We start from the raw sequence: 14,199 nt of genomic DNA, 5'->3' as shown, positions 1-14,199 counted from the left end.
TCATCCACATAACTGCAAATGGCAAGGTTTCATTCTTTTTTACGGCTAATATTCCACTGTATATATATACCGTATCTTCTTTATCTGTTCATCAGTCTATGGACATGTGGGCTTTTTCCATAATTTGGCCACTGTTGATAATGATACTATAAACATCAGGGTGCATGTATCCCTTTGGATAAATATTTTTGTATCATTTGGGTAAATACCTAGTAGTGCAATTTCCATGTACACATGAAAATAATGTGTATCTTCAGGTGCTAAATATAACAATCTACAATTATCAATTAAGTGCACTTAGTTGATAGTCATGCAAATCTCTGTGTACTGATTTTTTTGTCTGTTTGTTGTATTAATTACTGAAATAATGATGTTAAAACCTCTATATTTGTGGATCTTTTTACTTTAGTACTTCCAACTTTTCTTTCATGAATTTTAAGCTCTATCATTATGTGAATATACATATAAAATTATGTCTTCCTGGTGATTTCATTTCTTTATCATTATAAATTTACCTCTTAATCTCTGAAAATACACTGTGAAGTCTATTTTTTTAATATATATTACTATGGTCACACAAGCTTTCTTTTGCTTGATGTTTCTTGGAATTTCTTACTGTATATATTTAAACGTTATTCTTATAACCAGCACATGGTAAGGTCTTCCTTTTTACCCAATGTAGTTCTCTCTCTCTCTCTCTCTCTCTCTCTCTCTCTCTGTCCCCTTTTTTAATTGGAGTGCTTAGTCCATTTACATGTAATGTCATTATTATAAGGTTAGATATAACTCTACCATCTTTTTATTTTTGAGAGAGAGAGAGAGAGAGAGAGAGGAGAGGGGTAGAGGGAGAGGGAGAGGGAGAGACAGAATCTTAAGCAGGCTCCACACCCAGCATTGAGCCTGATGCAGGGCTTGATCTCATGACCATGGGATCATGACCTGAGACAAAATCAAGAATCAGTCACTTAACTGGCTGAGCCACCCAGGTGCCCTAACTACCATCTTGATGTTTCCTTTTATTTGTCCCCTGCTATATATTGCATATTCTTCTTTCCTATTTTCTTTTGAATTCACCATGCATTTTTAATATTGCATTACAATCAGCTCTATTATCTTTTAAACAGCTTTAAGTGATCATTGATATAAATGGACATAAAGTGTATAATTTGATACATTTTGGCATGTTATTTTTTTAATGTTTTGGGTTTTTATTCAAATTCCAGTTAGTTAACATATAGTGTAATATTAGTTTCAGGAGTAGAAATTAGTGATTCATCGCATACATACAACACCCAGTGCTCATCACAACAGTGCTCTCCTTAATCTCCATCACCCATTTAGCCCATTCCCCACCTATAACAACCCTCAGTTTGTTCTCTGTAGTTAAGAGTCTCTTTTATGGTTTGCCTAAGAGAGCCATATTGTTTTAATGGCTTCGTGATGGGTTTTGAGTTCAGTCAGGGTAATGAAATGCTTTATCGCTGGAACAAATTGTACATCTACCCTGGATCATTTGGGATTGTCTTCTTTTCTGGATGGGTCATAATGGGGATTGTTTTTCTCAAACTGTGTGTGGTCTGGGTAAGCCTTCTTCATAAGCTTCACAAATTCTGTGATATCTGGCTCTTTGCAGTTGCTATGGTAGAAGGTTTCTCCCCCCCAGCTTCATGGCTTGAAGGAAGTTCCAGGCCTGTCCTGGTAGTTTTGAAACACCATCCCAGTATGCTGTCTGCTTGGACTGTGCTTTAAGATGCTCAGTACTTAAGTTTACAGCTACACCTTTCTCTGGTTGGCTGTCTGGCTCTGACTTTCATCAGCCAGTAACTGTTTAGATACCTCTCACATTTTTTAAGGGCTGATCTTCCTAGGGCTGAAGTTACCTACTTTAGCTGATGTCACCTACTTTAGCTGATGTCTCTGCTAGTTTCTTCATCTTAATATGTTTCCATGCTGGCCTCTTATTGTCTGGCCCAGCAGGCTCAGCAGCCCAGCCAGCCTTTTCCAGGGACTTGGCATGGCATTTTCACATGTTTAAATACTGATGAAATCACCACCATAATGAATATAATGAAGATATACATCAATCCAAGTTTCCTACTGCCCCATTGTGATAATTCCATTTTATCTCTTCTGTTGGCTTCTTAGCTATAACTTTTTACTTTTATTTCAGTGGTTGGTTTAGTGTTTACAGTATACATCTTTAACTTATCATTACCTACCTCCAAGTGATAGTTTTACCACTTCACATATGAGAAACTTATAATAGTATATTTCTATTTCTACCCCCTCAGCTTTTATGATATTATTGTCATATATTTTCCTTCCACGTATGTTATGAACTCCACACTGCATTGTTACTATTTTTGTGGAGTCTATTATCTTTCAGACATTTAAATAATTAAAATAAATACCTTAAATACCCACCATATAGTTACTATTTCCAGTGCTCTTCATTCTTTTTCATAGCTCTGCATATTTTCATCTGGTGTAATTTTCTTTCTCTTGGAAGGACTGACTTTATTAGCTATTATTCTGTAGGCTTGCTAGTGATTAATCCTTTTATCTTTTGTAAGCCTTCATTTTTGACAGTTTTACAGGTATCAAATTCTAGGTTGGCAGATTTGTATTCACAGTCCTTCAAAAGTGCCTGTATCACTGCATTGTCATTTACGTCTCTCCAAAGAGAATTTTATGTCATCTTTATCTTTGTTCCTCAGTATGAAACATGTAATTTTTCCTTTTGGCTGTTTTTAAGATTTTCTCTTTATCACTGGTTTTGAGCAATGTATTATGCATTTTGGTGTGGATTTTTTCATGTTTCTAGTGATTGGGTTTTGCTGAGACCTTTGGTTCTGTTTTCAGAAAATTTGGGAAATTTTGGCCATCGTGTCCTTAAATCTTTTTTTGTCATCCCTCTCCACATATAAACTTCTGTTTCAGAAATCGAATTATATGCTCGTTGGATTGCCTGAATTTGTCCCATATTTCACTGCTGCTCTTATCATTTTAGTTGGACTATTTTTTCTTTGTGTGTGTGTTTTTAAGTTTCTATATCTTCAAATATGCTAATTTTTCATCTGGCATGTCTAATATTCTACTCATCTCATCTATTAAAACTATTCAGTAAAATTTTGAATCAAAGAAGTGCAATTTTCTTTTTTAAAGCCACTTTATTCCATTATGATTAACATACAGAAAGCTGTGCACATTTTCTTTATTCATTCATCCATCAATGGACACATCAATGGACACTTGGCTATAATAAATAACGCTGCAGTGAACATGGGAGTGCAGATATCTCCTCAATATCTTCATTTCGACTCCTTTGGAGATATATCCAGAAGTAGTATCATTGGATTATACAGTAGTTTTCTTATATTTTTTTAAATTTTCAACCATTTTTTATTCAAGTATAATTATCATGCAGTGTTATATTCATTTCAGGTGTACAATATAGTGATTCAACAATTCTATACATAACTCAGTGCTCATGATGAAAGTGTACTCTTAATTCCCTTCATTTATTTCACCCATTCCCCCCTGCCCCTCGCCCTGCCACCTCCTGTCCAGCAATCACCAGTTTGTTCTCTATTTAAGAGTCTGGTTTTTTGTTTGTCTTTTTTGTTCACTTATTTCTTAAATTCCACATATAAGTTAATTATATGGTATCTGTCTTTCTCTGAATGACTCATTTCACTTAGCACAATATCCCCTAAATCATCCATATTGTTGCAAATGGCAATATTTCATTTTTTGTGCCTGTGTATTACTCCATTGTGTGTGTGTGTGTGTGTGTGTGTGTGTGTGTGTATGTGTGTGTATGCACCAAAGCTTCTTTATCCACTTATCTATGGATGGACACTTAGGTAGCTTCCTATTTTTAATCCTTGAGGAACCTCCATATTATTTTCCACAGTGATTGCACCAGTTTAAATTCTCATCAACAGTGTACAAAGGTTCCCCTATCTCCACATGCTCACCAATACTTCTTTTCCTTTCACTTTTTTATGATAGCCATTCTAACCTAGCTTAGGTGTGAGATAATATCTCATTGTGATTTTGATTTGTATTCCTCTGATGATTAATGATGTTGAACATCTTTTCATATACCTATTGGCTATTTATATGTCTTCTTTGGAAAAAATGTGTATTCAGGTCCTTTGCCAATTATTTTGAGTTGTGTTTTTTTAATCATTGATTTGTATGAGTTCTTTATATATTTTGAATTAGCTGCATGTGGCCCCAGATTTGGTCTTGACTCCTGTCACTAGCTTGCACCACTGGGCTCACCTTCAGCTAGGCCCCCAAGCTGCATGCTGCAGCCCAACTGCCATCACCAGCCTCCACTGACATGTGCATTCCTATGGGGAGACCTTTATGCCAATAACTGTACCATTAATTGGCCATTCTGGGAAAAATCATTGACAATGTGATGCTTTGAGCAAATCATTGACAATGTGATGCTTTGAGCAAAGGGAATATACCAAATGTCATAAAAAGAGATAAGCCGACCCAAAAATTACTTGGAAATTTTTATATGTGCATAGGGTGAACAAAAATGTGTTGTGTTAATTGAGTAGTCTATTCTTCAAATTCATTCGTAATTGTATGCCAGAAATCTTCATAACACAGTCAATTATTATGCCTGAAACCACAGAATAATGTGGTCAGAGCAAAGCATGATAGCCAACTATGCCAAGCAAACACCAGCTCCAGGACTTTTCTTACTGTCTTGTGTCCAAATCTATCTTTTCCTACCAAAATCTTGAATAACTAAATTATAGTTGTAATTCTTCATTAAAATATCTCATCACTTGCACAGCATAGGAAACCATCAACAAAACCAAAAGGTAACCTACTGAATGAGAGAAGATATTTGCATATGACATATCCAATGAGGGGCTAATATCCAAAATATATTTAAAAACTTAACACCCAAAAAAGCCCAAAAAATAACCTGATTTTAAAATGGGCAGAGGACCTGAACTGACATTTTCCCAAAGAAGACACACACATGGCCAACAAACACATTAAAGATGTCATGCGTGAACTTAACACTAAAAAAAATTAAAACAAACAAAAACATCTCATCATTTTCTCTTTTCTACGCTCAAATTGTATTTCTATTACAGTGTGTCTTTGTGTCATGTTTGGTATCAGTAGTGTCATTTCACACTCGTACTAATAATGGACACCCAGAGATTATCACATCAAAGCTCTCATTTCACAAATAAAGATACTTGCTTATAGATTTACTTAGAAAGACTCTACAGTCACAATCAGACTCCTTTCCACCTTTGATTAGATTCCCCCCAATTCCTTTTCTGTAGTGGGGAAACAATCTTAACCACTCAATTCCTTGTTCCAGAAATCATAATGCTTCTCTCTCTCTGGTACTCCATCATCGGGCCTTTAGTACTGAAATCAGTACTAGCAGATGAGCATAACCAAAGGAAACTTCCAATTTCAATTAGAGACATTTATATGTCTTCATTATAGCGTAAACTAGAATTGTAAAGATTTATATTCTATTTATATACAGACAATGCACAATTGAAAACAATTGCATTGAGTCATTTCAAGTAATGCTATTAATACCATGACAGTTATGTACATGTGTCCTTCAAAAATCAATATAGTGACCATGTTACATCTATCCTTGAACCAACTTGATATTCTTAATTCTTGTGAATTTCATTTTCCATCCCTATGTACTTACCACAAGTAGATACATGAAACCACACCTTCTCAACTTTGAGATTTCACATGCATCAAACAGAATCATGGATATGAGACTCCTCATTAAAATTTGTTGAATCCTATCGAGTTAAAACTCATGAACAGAAGATCACAGAACAGGAAGATAATTTCATTTCGATATGAACAAGAATGTTAGAGCTTTCAAGTAGTGGAGTACATTGGATTATAAGATAAATTGGCCCTTATTCTAAGAATAAACAAGCAGAAACTTTAAAAACACAGTTGCAAGACTATGTAAGAGATTCCAGAAATAGGATAGAGATTGCATTAGATGGAGAAGAGGCATTCTCCCTCTGACAGTCTATGGTTCTATTTCTGCAATCTAACCCTGGACAGAGCATCCCTCAGAGCCTGATGGACCTGCTTGTTCCGCAGAGTGTAGATGACAGGGTTCAGCAGCGGAGTCACCACCGTGTTCACAAGGGCAGCCTCCCTGTTAGAGTCCAGCCTGTTTGTTTGCTTTGGTTTCACGTATATAAAGACACAGCTGCCATACATCAGAGAGAGGACAATGAGGTGAGAGGAGCAGGTGGAGAAAGCTTTCTGTCGCTCCTTGGCTGACGGAAGTCGCACAACTGTGACTACTATGTTGCTGTATGCAATGATGGTTATGATAAGGGATGTCAAAAGGATAAACAAAGCAAGGATAAAGGCCAACATTTCAGTAGATCTGGTGTCAGAACAAGAGAGATGAATCAGTGGCCCAAAATCACAAAAGAAGTGAGGGATGACATGGGAGCCACAGAAGGATGACTGGGAAAGCATTATAATCGGAACCACCATGAGGACAAATCCCAAAGATAAGCAGGCAGTGACCAGAAGGAAACACATCCTTGGGTTCATGATGGTTGAGTAATACAGAGGTTTGCAAATGGCCAGGTACCTATCTAGGGATAATACCGCCATAAGGAAGAAAACAGTTGTTCCCAGGAAAAGAAAGACAAAGGCTTGTGTGAAGCAAGCCACAAAAGAAATTGATTGCCTCCCTGACAGAAAGATGGCCAACAATTTAGGAATAACAGTGGTTACAAAACAGCATTCAAAAAAGGAGAAACTGCGGAGGAAGAAGTACATGGGTGTCTGGAGGCGATGGTCAGTCCAGGTAATGGTGATTATGAGTGTATTTCCCATGATGGAGGCCAGGTATGCCAGCAGATGTACCAGGAAGAGAACCTTTCCAAGGTTCTGGACAGCAGGAAAGCCCTCCAGAGTGAATTCCTGAACTTCTGTCCAGTTTCGTGTATCCCCTATCACTGACTTTTCCATTTCTTCAACTCTCTGAGCTATTTTGTAGAATATCATGACTGAAGAATTAGGAACTTTGTGAAACATATAAAACAGTGTCATCAAATGGATGAAGGGGAGTGGGAGATACAGGTTTCCAGTTATGGAATGAATAAGTCACAGGGATGAAAGGTATAACATAGGGAATACAGTCAATGATATTGCGATAGTGTTGTATGATGACAGATGGTAGTTACACTTGTGGTAAACATAGCATAACATATAGAGTTGTTGAATCACTATATTGTATACCTGAAATTAATGTAACATTGTGTGTCAACTATAATTTTTTTCAAATTTAAGAAATGGGAAAAAACTAATAAAAAATAAAATAGTGTAAGCGTGGTGACTGGATTTTTTAATTATTTTAAATATTATATTTTATGTCTAGTTTTTATACTTTATTAAGTAAAAATAAATTATTTTATCTTGAATATATTTATGTTAAATGATAAAAAAAAGAACTGTGCACATGGTTACAAGTTTTCATAAAGGATAATGTAATTTTAAGAGTGTTAGCCATTTTTTCTGTACTCTATTGCCAAGCAGGAAAAAAAACCCTTCTTTTACTTTTATATCTGATCATGCAACATATTATTGGTAAGATACCACTGATATCATCAATATCATCAAAGGGTGAATATTGCAAAAGGAAAACTGTAGCCTTAGGGGAAAAAAAAAACTTACAGTCATGAGTAGGTCATCCCACAAAAAATTATTCCCCCATGATGTCCTTAGGATTTTTTACCCATATTTGATGTCATAACATTACTTATAGGAAAACTCCCTATGGTCCCAGATGCAGCCCTCTAAAGTGAGAGTACTAGAGTATCAGATGGACTTTAATTATACTGTGGGAGATAGAAGCCAGGTCATTTTCCTACAGAGCTTGAGACCAGTAAGAAAGGAGAGTTTTCCCTTCCTCCTGTGCTAAGTGGTCAGTCTAAGGGACAATCTCTATCTTCTGACCCTTTTAGTACATACTTTTAGAGATACTAGCCTGAGGACAGAAAGAGAAATTACATGCCTTGACTCTGGCAATTATTTTCTGATTCATTGTCTCTTCTACTGTCTACCTAAATAAAATACTCCATTACCCTTTAAATCCATAAACTTCTCTATGTGAGGCTTTGTCGTTCTGGTCAACTAGTGTTCATCTCAGATTTCTGAACTAGTTCTGATTTAGCCAAAACCTATTATTTTAAGTATAGTAAATCAGCTTGAAGAGGAATGGATTCTGCTTCAATTTACAATAAATTTAATGGCAAAATAACTCAATCACACTAAGGCCATGAACTTACCCAGATGCAACTCACAGTAAGCAGAACTTGGTCTCCCTCTCCTTCAAACAAAAATACTGGTCTAGGAACTTAGAAGTGTGTGTGTGTGTGTGTGTGTGTGTGTGTGTGTGTGAGAGAGAGAGAGAGAGAGAGAGAGAGAAAGAAAGAGAGAAAGAGAAACATTAGCATTTGAAATGACCCTAATTTGTCCTAGAGAAAAGTCCAAAATGTGCATCACGTTGACTAAGTATGCTTCTTCATACAAAATCAGAACTTACCAAAACTGGAGTAAACCAAAGGGAAAGCTCCATGGCAATCTTGCCTGATGAAATCCTGGGAAAGAAAGGAGAGCACATACATATAGTCCTCAGTGTTCTACTGGAATCTGGGAATGAGTTCATTTGGAATTCCAAAAAGCTTTCATACCTTCCTTGCAGGCCCCAGGTTCCCCAAACTCGCATTCTGCTCCTACATCAGCCACCACCAGCAGGAGACCCTGCTTGCTGGGCAAATGCTCTGGGGCATGGTGGAAGACATTAGCCTCCTCACTCAAACTGGTCTCTTGAACACGGTATTCTTCTTAAATGAATTCCAGGGCAGGTAAAATGCATTTCCGCTTCCTGACCTCTCTAGGTTGAGAAGAACACACATGTCATTGGAAGCCGAGATGAAAGTGAATTTAATTTTCACCATCATATTTTTAGCAATGGACTCTCTTAACACCAATCAGGATCAACCAGGGCCAGGGGGCGGGCCCCAGACATGCTAGGCCTCGTTAGAAGACAGAACAAAGCTATTTAGAGGTCAATGTCCCTCTAGGATCCCTATGGCTACTAATTGGGCATTGTTAAAAAAAAAAAGAAAATTATAATATAAAAATCATAGCTACCCTTTCATTACATACACAAATATAATAACATGGACTCCCAAATGTCCATTATCCTCCATGAAAATCTTCAAAGATAGGGTACATATAATCCTCCCAGAATTTACAAAGTAAATTGCATTATGTTACTAAGGTAGTAACATACCAACTTCAGTTACTCCCAACTGCATTATGTTACTAAGGTAGAGTTGAAAGCTCAAGTGGGAAATCCATCTGTGGCAATAAGATGAAGCTCTCTCTTACTCTGCCAGAACAGTGTCAAAGAACACCAGATAAAACCCAAAGTTTAAATAAGAGCTAAATGCCCAGGTTTCAGTTGGTAATAATTTGTCATACCAAGAACAAGAAAGAGCTCAACTTAAATATAAGAAGACAATTAATGTACATCAAGATATTAGAATTACTTGACAGAGTGTGAAGCAGCCATCACAAAAATGCTTCAATAAGCAATTACAAACATGCTTGAAACAAATTTAAAAATAGAAATTCCAGTCAAGAGGGGCACCTGGGTGGCTCAGTTGGTTGAGTGTCTGACTTCAGCTCAGGTCATGATCTTACGGTTTGTGAGTTCCAGCCCCGCGTCGGGCTCTGTGCTGACAGCTCAGAGCCTGGAGCCTGCTTCTGATTCTGTGTCTCACTCTCTCTCTCTCTGCCTCTCCCCCATTCACACTCTGTCTTTCTCTCCTTCAAAAATAAATACACATTAAAATTTTTTTTTTAATTTTTTTTTCAACATTTATTTATTTTTGGGACAGAGAGAGACAGAGCATGAACGGGGGAGGGGCAGAGAGAGAGAGGGAGACACAGAATCGGAAACAGGCTCCAGGCTCTGAGCCATCAGCCCAGAGCCCGACGCGGGGCTCGAACTCGCGGACCGCGAGATCGTGACCTGGCTGAAGTCGGACGCTTAACCGACTGCGCCACCCAGGCGCCCCCACATTAAAAAATTTTTAAAAAAAGAAAGAAATTCCAGTCAAGAAATAACAGGCATAAATTAGAATGAAAATTCCAAATGAAAATTTTGGAACTGAAAAATATCATAACTAAATTTCTTAAAAAATTCAAGGGATGTACTGAACAGCAGCATGCAGAAGATAAAGGAACAAATCAATGAACTCAAGATAGAATAATAGAGAGGCGCCTGGGTGGCTCACTCAGTTAAGTGTCCAACTTCGGCTCAGGTAATGATCTTGCAGTTCGTGAGTTCAAGCCCCGTGTCAGGCTCTGTGCTGACAGCTTGGAGCCTAGAGCCTGCTTCTGATTCTGTGTCTCCCTATCTCTCTGCTCCTCCTCTGTTCACTCTTTCTCTCTCTCTCTCTCAAAAATAAATAAACATTTTTAAAAATTTAACAAGATAGAATAGAAATTACCCTGAAAGAAAATGGACTGAAAAAAAAAGATATAACCTCATGGACCTGTGGAACTGTAACAAAAGAGCTAACATTTGTGTCATTGGAGTCTGAAAAAGAGGAGAAACAGAGTGGGACTGGAAAAGGACTTGGAAGAAACAAAGGCTGAAAACTTCTTAAGTTTGGCAAACAATACAATTTACAAATTCAAGAAGATGAATAAATTCTAAATAGGATAAATTCAAAGAAATCCATACCAATACATGTCATATTCAAATTTCTGGTAATTGAAGAGAAAGAAAAATTTGAAAGCATCAAGAGAGAAACAACACATTACCCAGGGTAAAGAACAATTCAAATGACAGTAAATTTCTCATTACAAACCATGGAGGCTAGAGGAAGTAGCACAATATTTTTCAAGTGCTGAAAGAAAAGTATTATCAATACACAGAATCCTACATCCAGTGAAAATAACCTTTAGGAATGAAGGGGAAATAAAGATATTCTCAAATGAAGGAAAACTAAAAGAATTTGTCACCAGTTTATCTATCCTAAAAGAATGACCAAAGGAAGTTCTCTAAACATAGGAAATGAGGGGCGCCTGGGTGGCGCAGTCGGTTAAGCGTCCGACTTCAGCCAGGTCACAATCTCGCGGTCCGTGAGTTCGAGCCCCGCATCAGGCTCTGGGCTGATGGCTCAGAGCCTGGAGCCTGTTTCCCATTCTGTGTCTCCCTCTCTCTCTGCCCCTCCCCCGTTCATGCTCTGTCTCTCTCTATCCCAAAAATAAATAAACGTTGAAAAAAAAAAATTTAAAAAAAAATTAAAAAAATAAATAAATAAATAAACATAGGAAATGATACCTAGAGCAACCACTAAAAAGATATAAAAAGATACACTCAAAAGCATTATAGATAAATAAAAATTGAGTTATTAAAAAAAATTCAAGTAACCCACATGAAGACAGGAAAAAGAAAACATGGAAATGAAAAACAAGCAGAAAACAAAATGTAAAATAGCACACTTAAACCCTAAAACATCAAAAATTACATTAAATATGAAAACACCAATTTAAATACTGATAAAATGGATTTTAAAACATCACCCAATTATATGATATCTATAAGCACTCACTTTGAATACAGCAATATAGGCAGTTTGAAAGTAAAAGGATAGGAAAAGACTTCCATGCAAATACTTATCAAATGAAGGCAGGAGTGGTTATATTAATATCAGACAGAGGACACTTCAGAGCAAATAAAATTACCAAAGTCAAAGAGGGACATTACACAATAATGAGAATGTCAATATATCAAGACACAGCAATCCTAAATGTGTGCACCAAACAAGAGAGCTGCAAAATACATAACCCAAAAACTGATAGAACTGAAAGGCAAAAAAGACAATTAATAATTACACTTGGATACTTCACCATCCCTCTCTCAACAATTGATAGAACAAGTAGACAAAAAAAAGAAAAATGCAGTAAGGATATAGACAAACTCAACATCATCAACCATCAGGTTCTAACTAACAATTATAGAATACCCACCCAACAACAAATAAATCACATTACTTTCAAGTGTCTATAAAACATGCTGATCACTTGATCTTGGTCAAGTTCTGGTGAGAGCTCTCTTCCTGGCTTGCAGACAACTACCTTCTCACAATATCACATGATAGAGATAACTCTGGTGTCTCTACCTCTTCTTGTAAGAGCATCAGCTCTAGCAAATTAAGACTGTACCCTTATGATCTCATTCAACCTTAATTACCACCTTAAATTTCCTGTATCCAATATAGTTACATGGGGGGTTAGGGCCCCAACATATAAATTTGGGGGGACACAGTTTAGTCCATATCGAGCCCTGATACTAAAACCAAAGACAGTATATAAAGAATACTGCAGGCGGAATTTCCTCATAAATATAGATACAAAAATCTTTAACACAAAATTAGCAAGAATTCAGCAATACATACAAAGAATTCTATACCATGGCAAATGAGGTTTATTCCAGGGAATACTGCTCAGCTAGGTGGTTTCCACTCAGAATCTTTCATGCAGTTGCAGTCGAAGGTCTCATCACTTACATGACTGGTATCTGAACTACAAAGATCCAAAGAGCTGAGGGCTCCACCAGTATCTAGGTCTCCATACAGTTTTTCTAGATGGTCTCTCTAGATGATCTAGGTGGTGGCTTCAAAGTAGATATCTTATGTGATGGCTTAAAAGTGAATATCCCAAGAGACAGAACCAGACAGAATAAGCTATACTGCTTCTGTTCTCCTAGACTTGGATATCTTGCCACATCACTTCCACCATATTCTATTCTTTCCCTTTCTCTGTCTTTGATTATCTTTGTCATAGCCTTTTCTTAACCCCCTCAAAATTCCCTCTTCCATCCCCCATCAAACCACCAAATTCTTCTTATATTCTCAGACAAAGATTCTCTTTTTTTCTAGTTATTCTTTATGGATTTTGTTTGAGACAAAGTCAGAGGAAATAGGAGGTAGCATTCACCTTTCACAACTGAAAGAGGGTTATCAAGGAGGACCAGTTTATTGTTCCCAATTCTTCACCTCTTCCCTGTAATAAGTATATATCCATGTCCTTTGCCATGTGATGTAGCAGTACTTGTTTCTAGAGCAGGCCAAGTATGTTTCCTCATCCCACTGATGTAGGGCTTGATTAGTGGAATGTTAGTAGACATGATACAAGTCAAGGCTTTAAATGGATTGGTTTGGTTTGGCTTAGTTTCTTGCACTACATCCATCCATCAGCCATGAGCAGATCATGCTCCAGTTGGCCACATATCTCTGAAATCTGAGAAGACATGTGCAGCACCCCTGAAGCTAATCTTCAGCCAGAGCCACGGCTATCATATCACATCGTATCCAGCCAATCTACAACCTGTGTGTGAGTAAAAGACATATTTGTCCCTGAAGCTACTGAATTTGGGGATTAGTACATAATATTGCCACAGAAAAATAATACCAAAACCCATAGTAATAGTGAGGATTTAACTCCTCTAAGTGCAAAAGAGGATGACAGCAGTCTGTTTAAATTAGCAAATACTTCCTTTTATGTTTGTGGGTAAAGAATTATCAAAGTTCCTTCCTTTTCTGCATGTTGACTTGATCTTCTGTTTACTTTCTAGAATTGTTCCTCTGTAAATCTCATAAATATGAAAAGCCAATTGTGACCCATGAGTGGTTAGCTGCTTCTCCATATAAGGAACTAATACCTGATGAGAAGCCATAATTTGGGGCTTCCCTTACCTTAGAAGTCACCTGTACTAGTTTGCAAGGGATGACATAACAGTTACCACAAACTGGGTGGCTTAAAGCAACAGGAACTCATTTTCTCATAGTTCTAGATGTTCAAAGTTTGAAATCAAGGTATCATTAGAGCCATGCTCCCTCTGAAGGCTCAAGGAAAGGATCTGTCTTTCCCTTTTATAGCTTGTGGTGGTTGATGGCAGTCTTTGACACACTCCAATGTCTTTCTCTCTCTCTTCATCTGTATGTCTGTATGAATAGACATACAGAAGGACGCCAGTCCTCTGTAGAAGGTCCTCTTCTTAGAAGGACACCAGTAATATTGGAGTAAGGACCCACTTACTCATCTCAACTAATTACATCT

The 14,199-nt window shown here is 37.2% G+C and overlaps 2 protein-coding genes across 5 annotated transcripts in view; both read right to left on the bottom strand.

The window, feature by feature from the left end:
• LOC121036947 (olfactory receptor 6C74-like) overlaps positions 1–14,199 on the bottom strand; it is an 81,085-nt gene that overhangs the window by 14,632 nt on the left and 52,254 nt on the right. For 3 of the 4 annotated variants that reach the window (XM_040485767.1, XM_040485768.1, XM_040485771.1), the window contains exons 1-3: positions 9,716–9,768; positions 8,751–8,953; positions 8,603–8,657 (exon numbers count right to left, since the gene is read on the bottom strand). The gene's annotated coding sequence lies outside the window, so the exon portion shown is untranslated. Of the gene's footprint in view, positions 1–8,602; positions 8,658–8,750; positions 8,954–9,715; positions 9,769–14,199 lie in introns of those variants that run through there. The other variant, XM_040485770.1, reaches the window with a different exon arrangement.
• LOC121036946 (olfactory receptor 6C74-like) lies at positions 4,967–7,169 on the bottom strand. Its single transcript, XM_040485766.1, has one exon. It carries the CDS (start codon positions 7,105–7,107, stop codon positions 6,070–6,072), a length of 1,038 nt encoding a protein of 345 aa, XP_040341700.1. The 5' UTR covers positions 7,108–7,169; the 3' UTR covers positions 4,967–6,069.

This window comes from Herpailurus yagouaroundi, unplaced genomic scaffold (assembly GCF_014898765.1).
Source record: "Herpailurus yagouaroundi ecotype Mexico unplaced genomic scaffold, PumYag 163, whole genome shotgun sequence".
In the NCBI taxonomy this organism is placed as follows: Eukaryota; Metazoa; Chordata; class Mammalia; order Carnivora; family Felidae; genus Herpailurus; species Herpailurus yagouaroundi.
The sequence above is the reverse complement of the archived record's forward strand: the minus strand, read 5'-3'. Positions and strand labels throughout refer to the sequence as shown.

Bases quoted from the DNA above. Each gene is read 5' to 3' on its own strand.
- LOC121036946 (XM_040485766.1), bottom strand. From the start codon at position 7,107: ATGACACTGTTTTATATGTTTCACAAAGTTCCTAATTCTTCAGTCATG.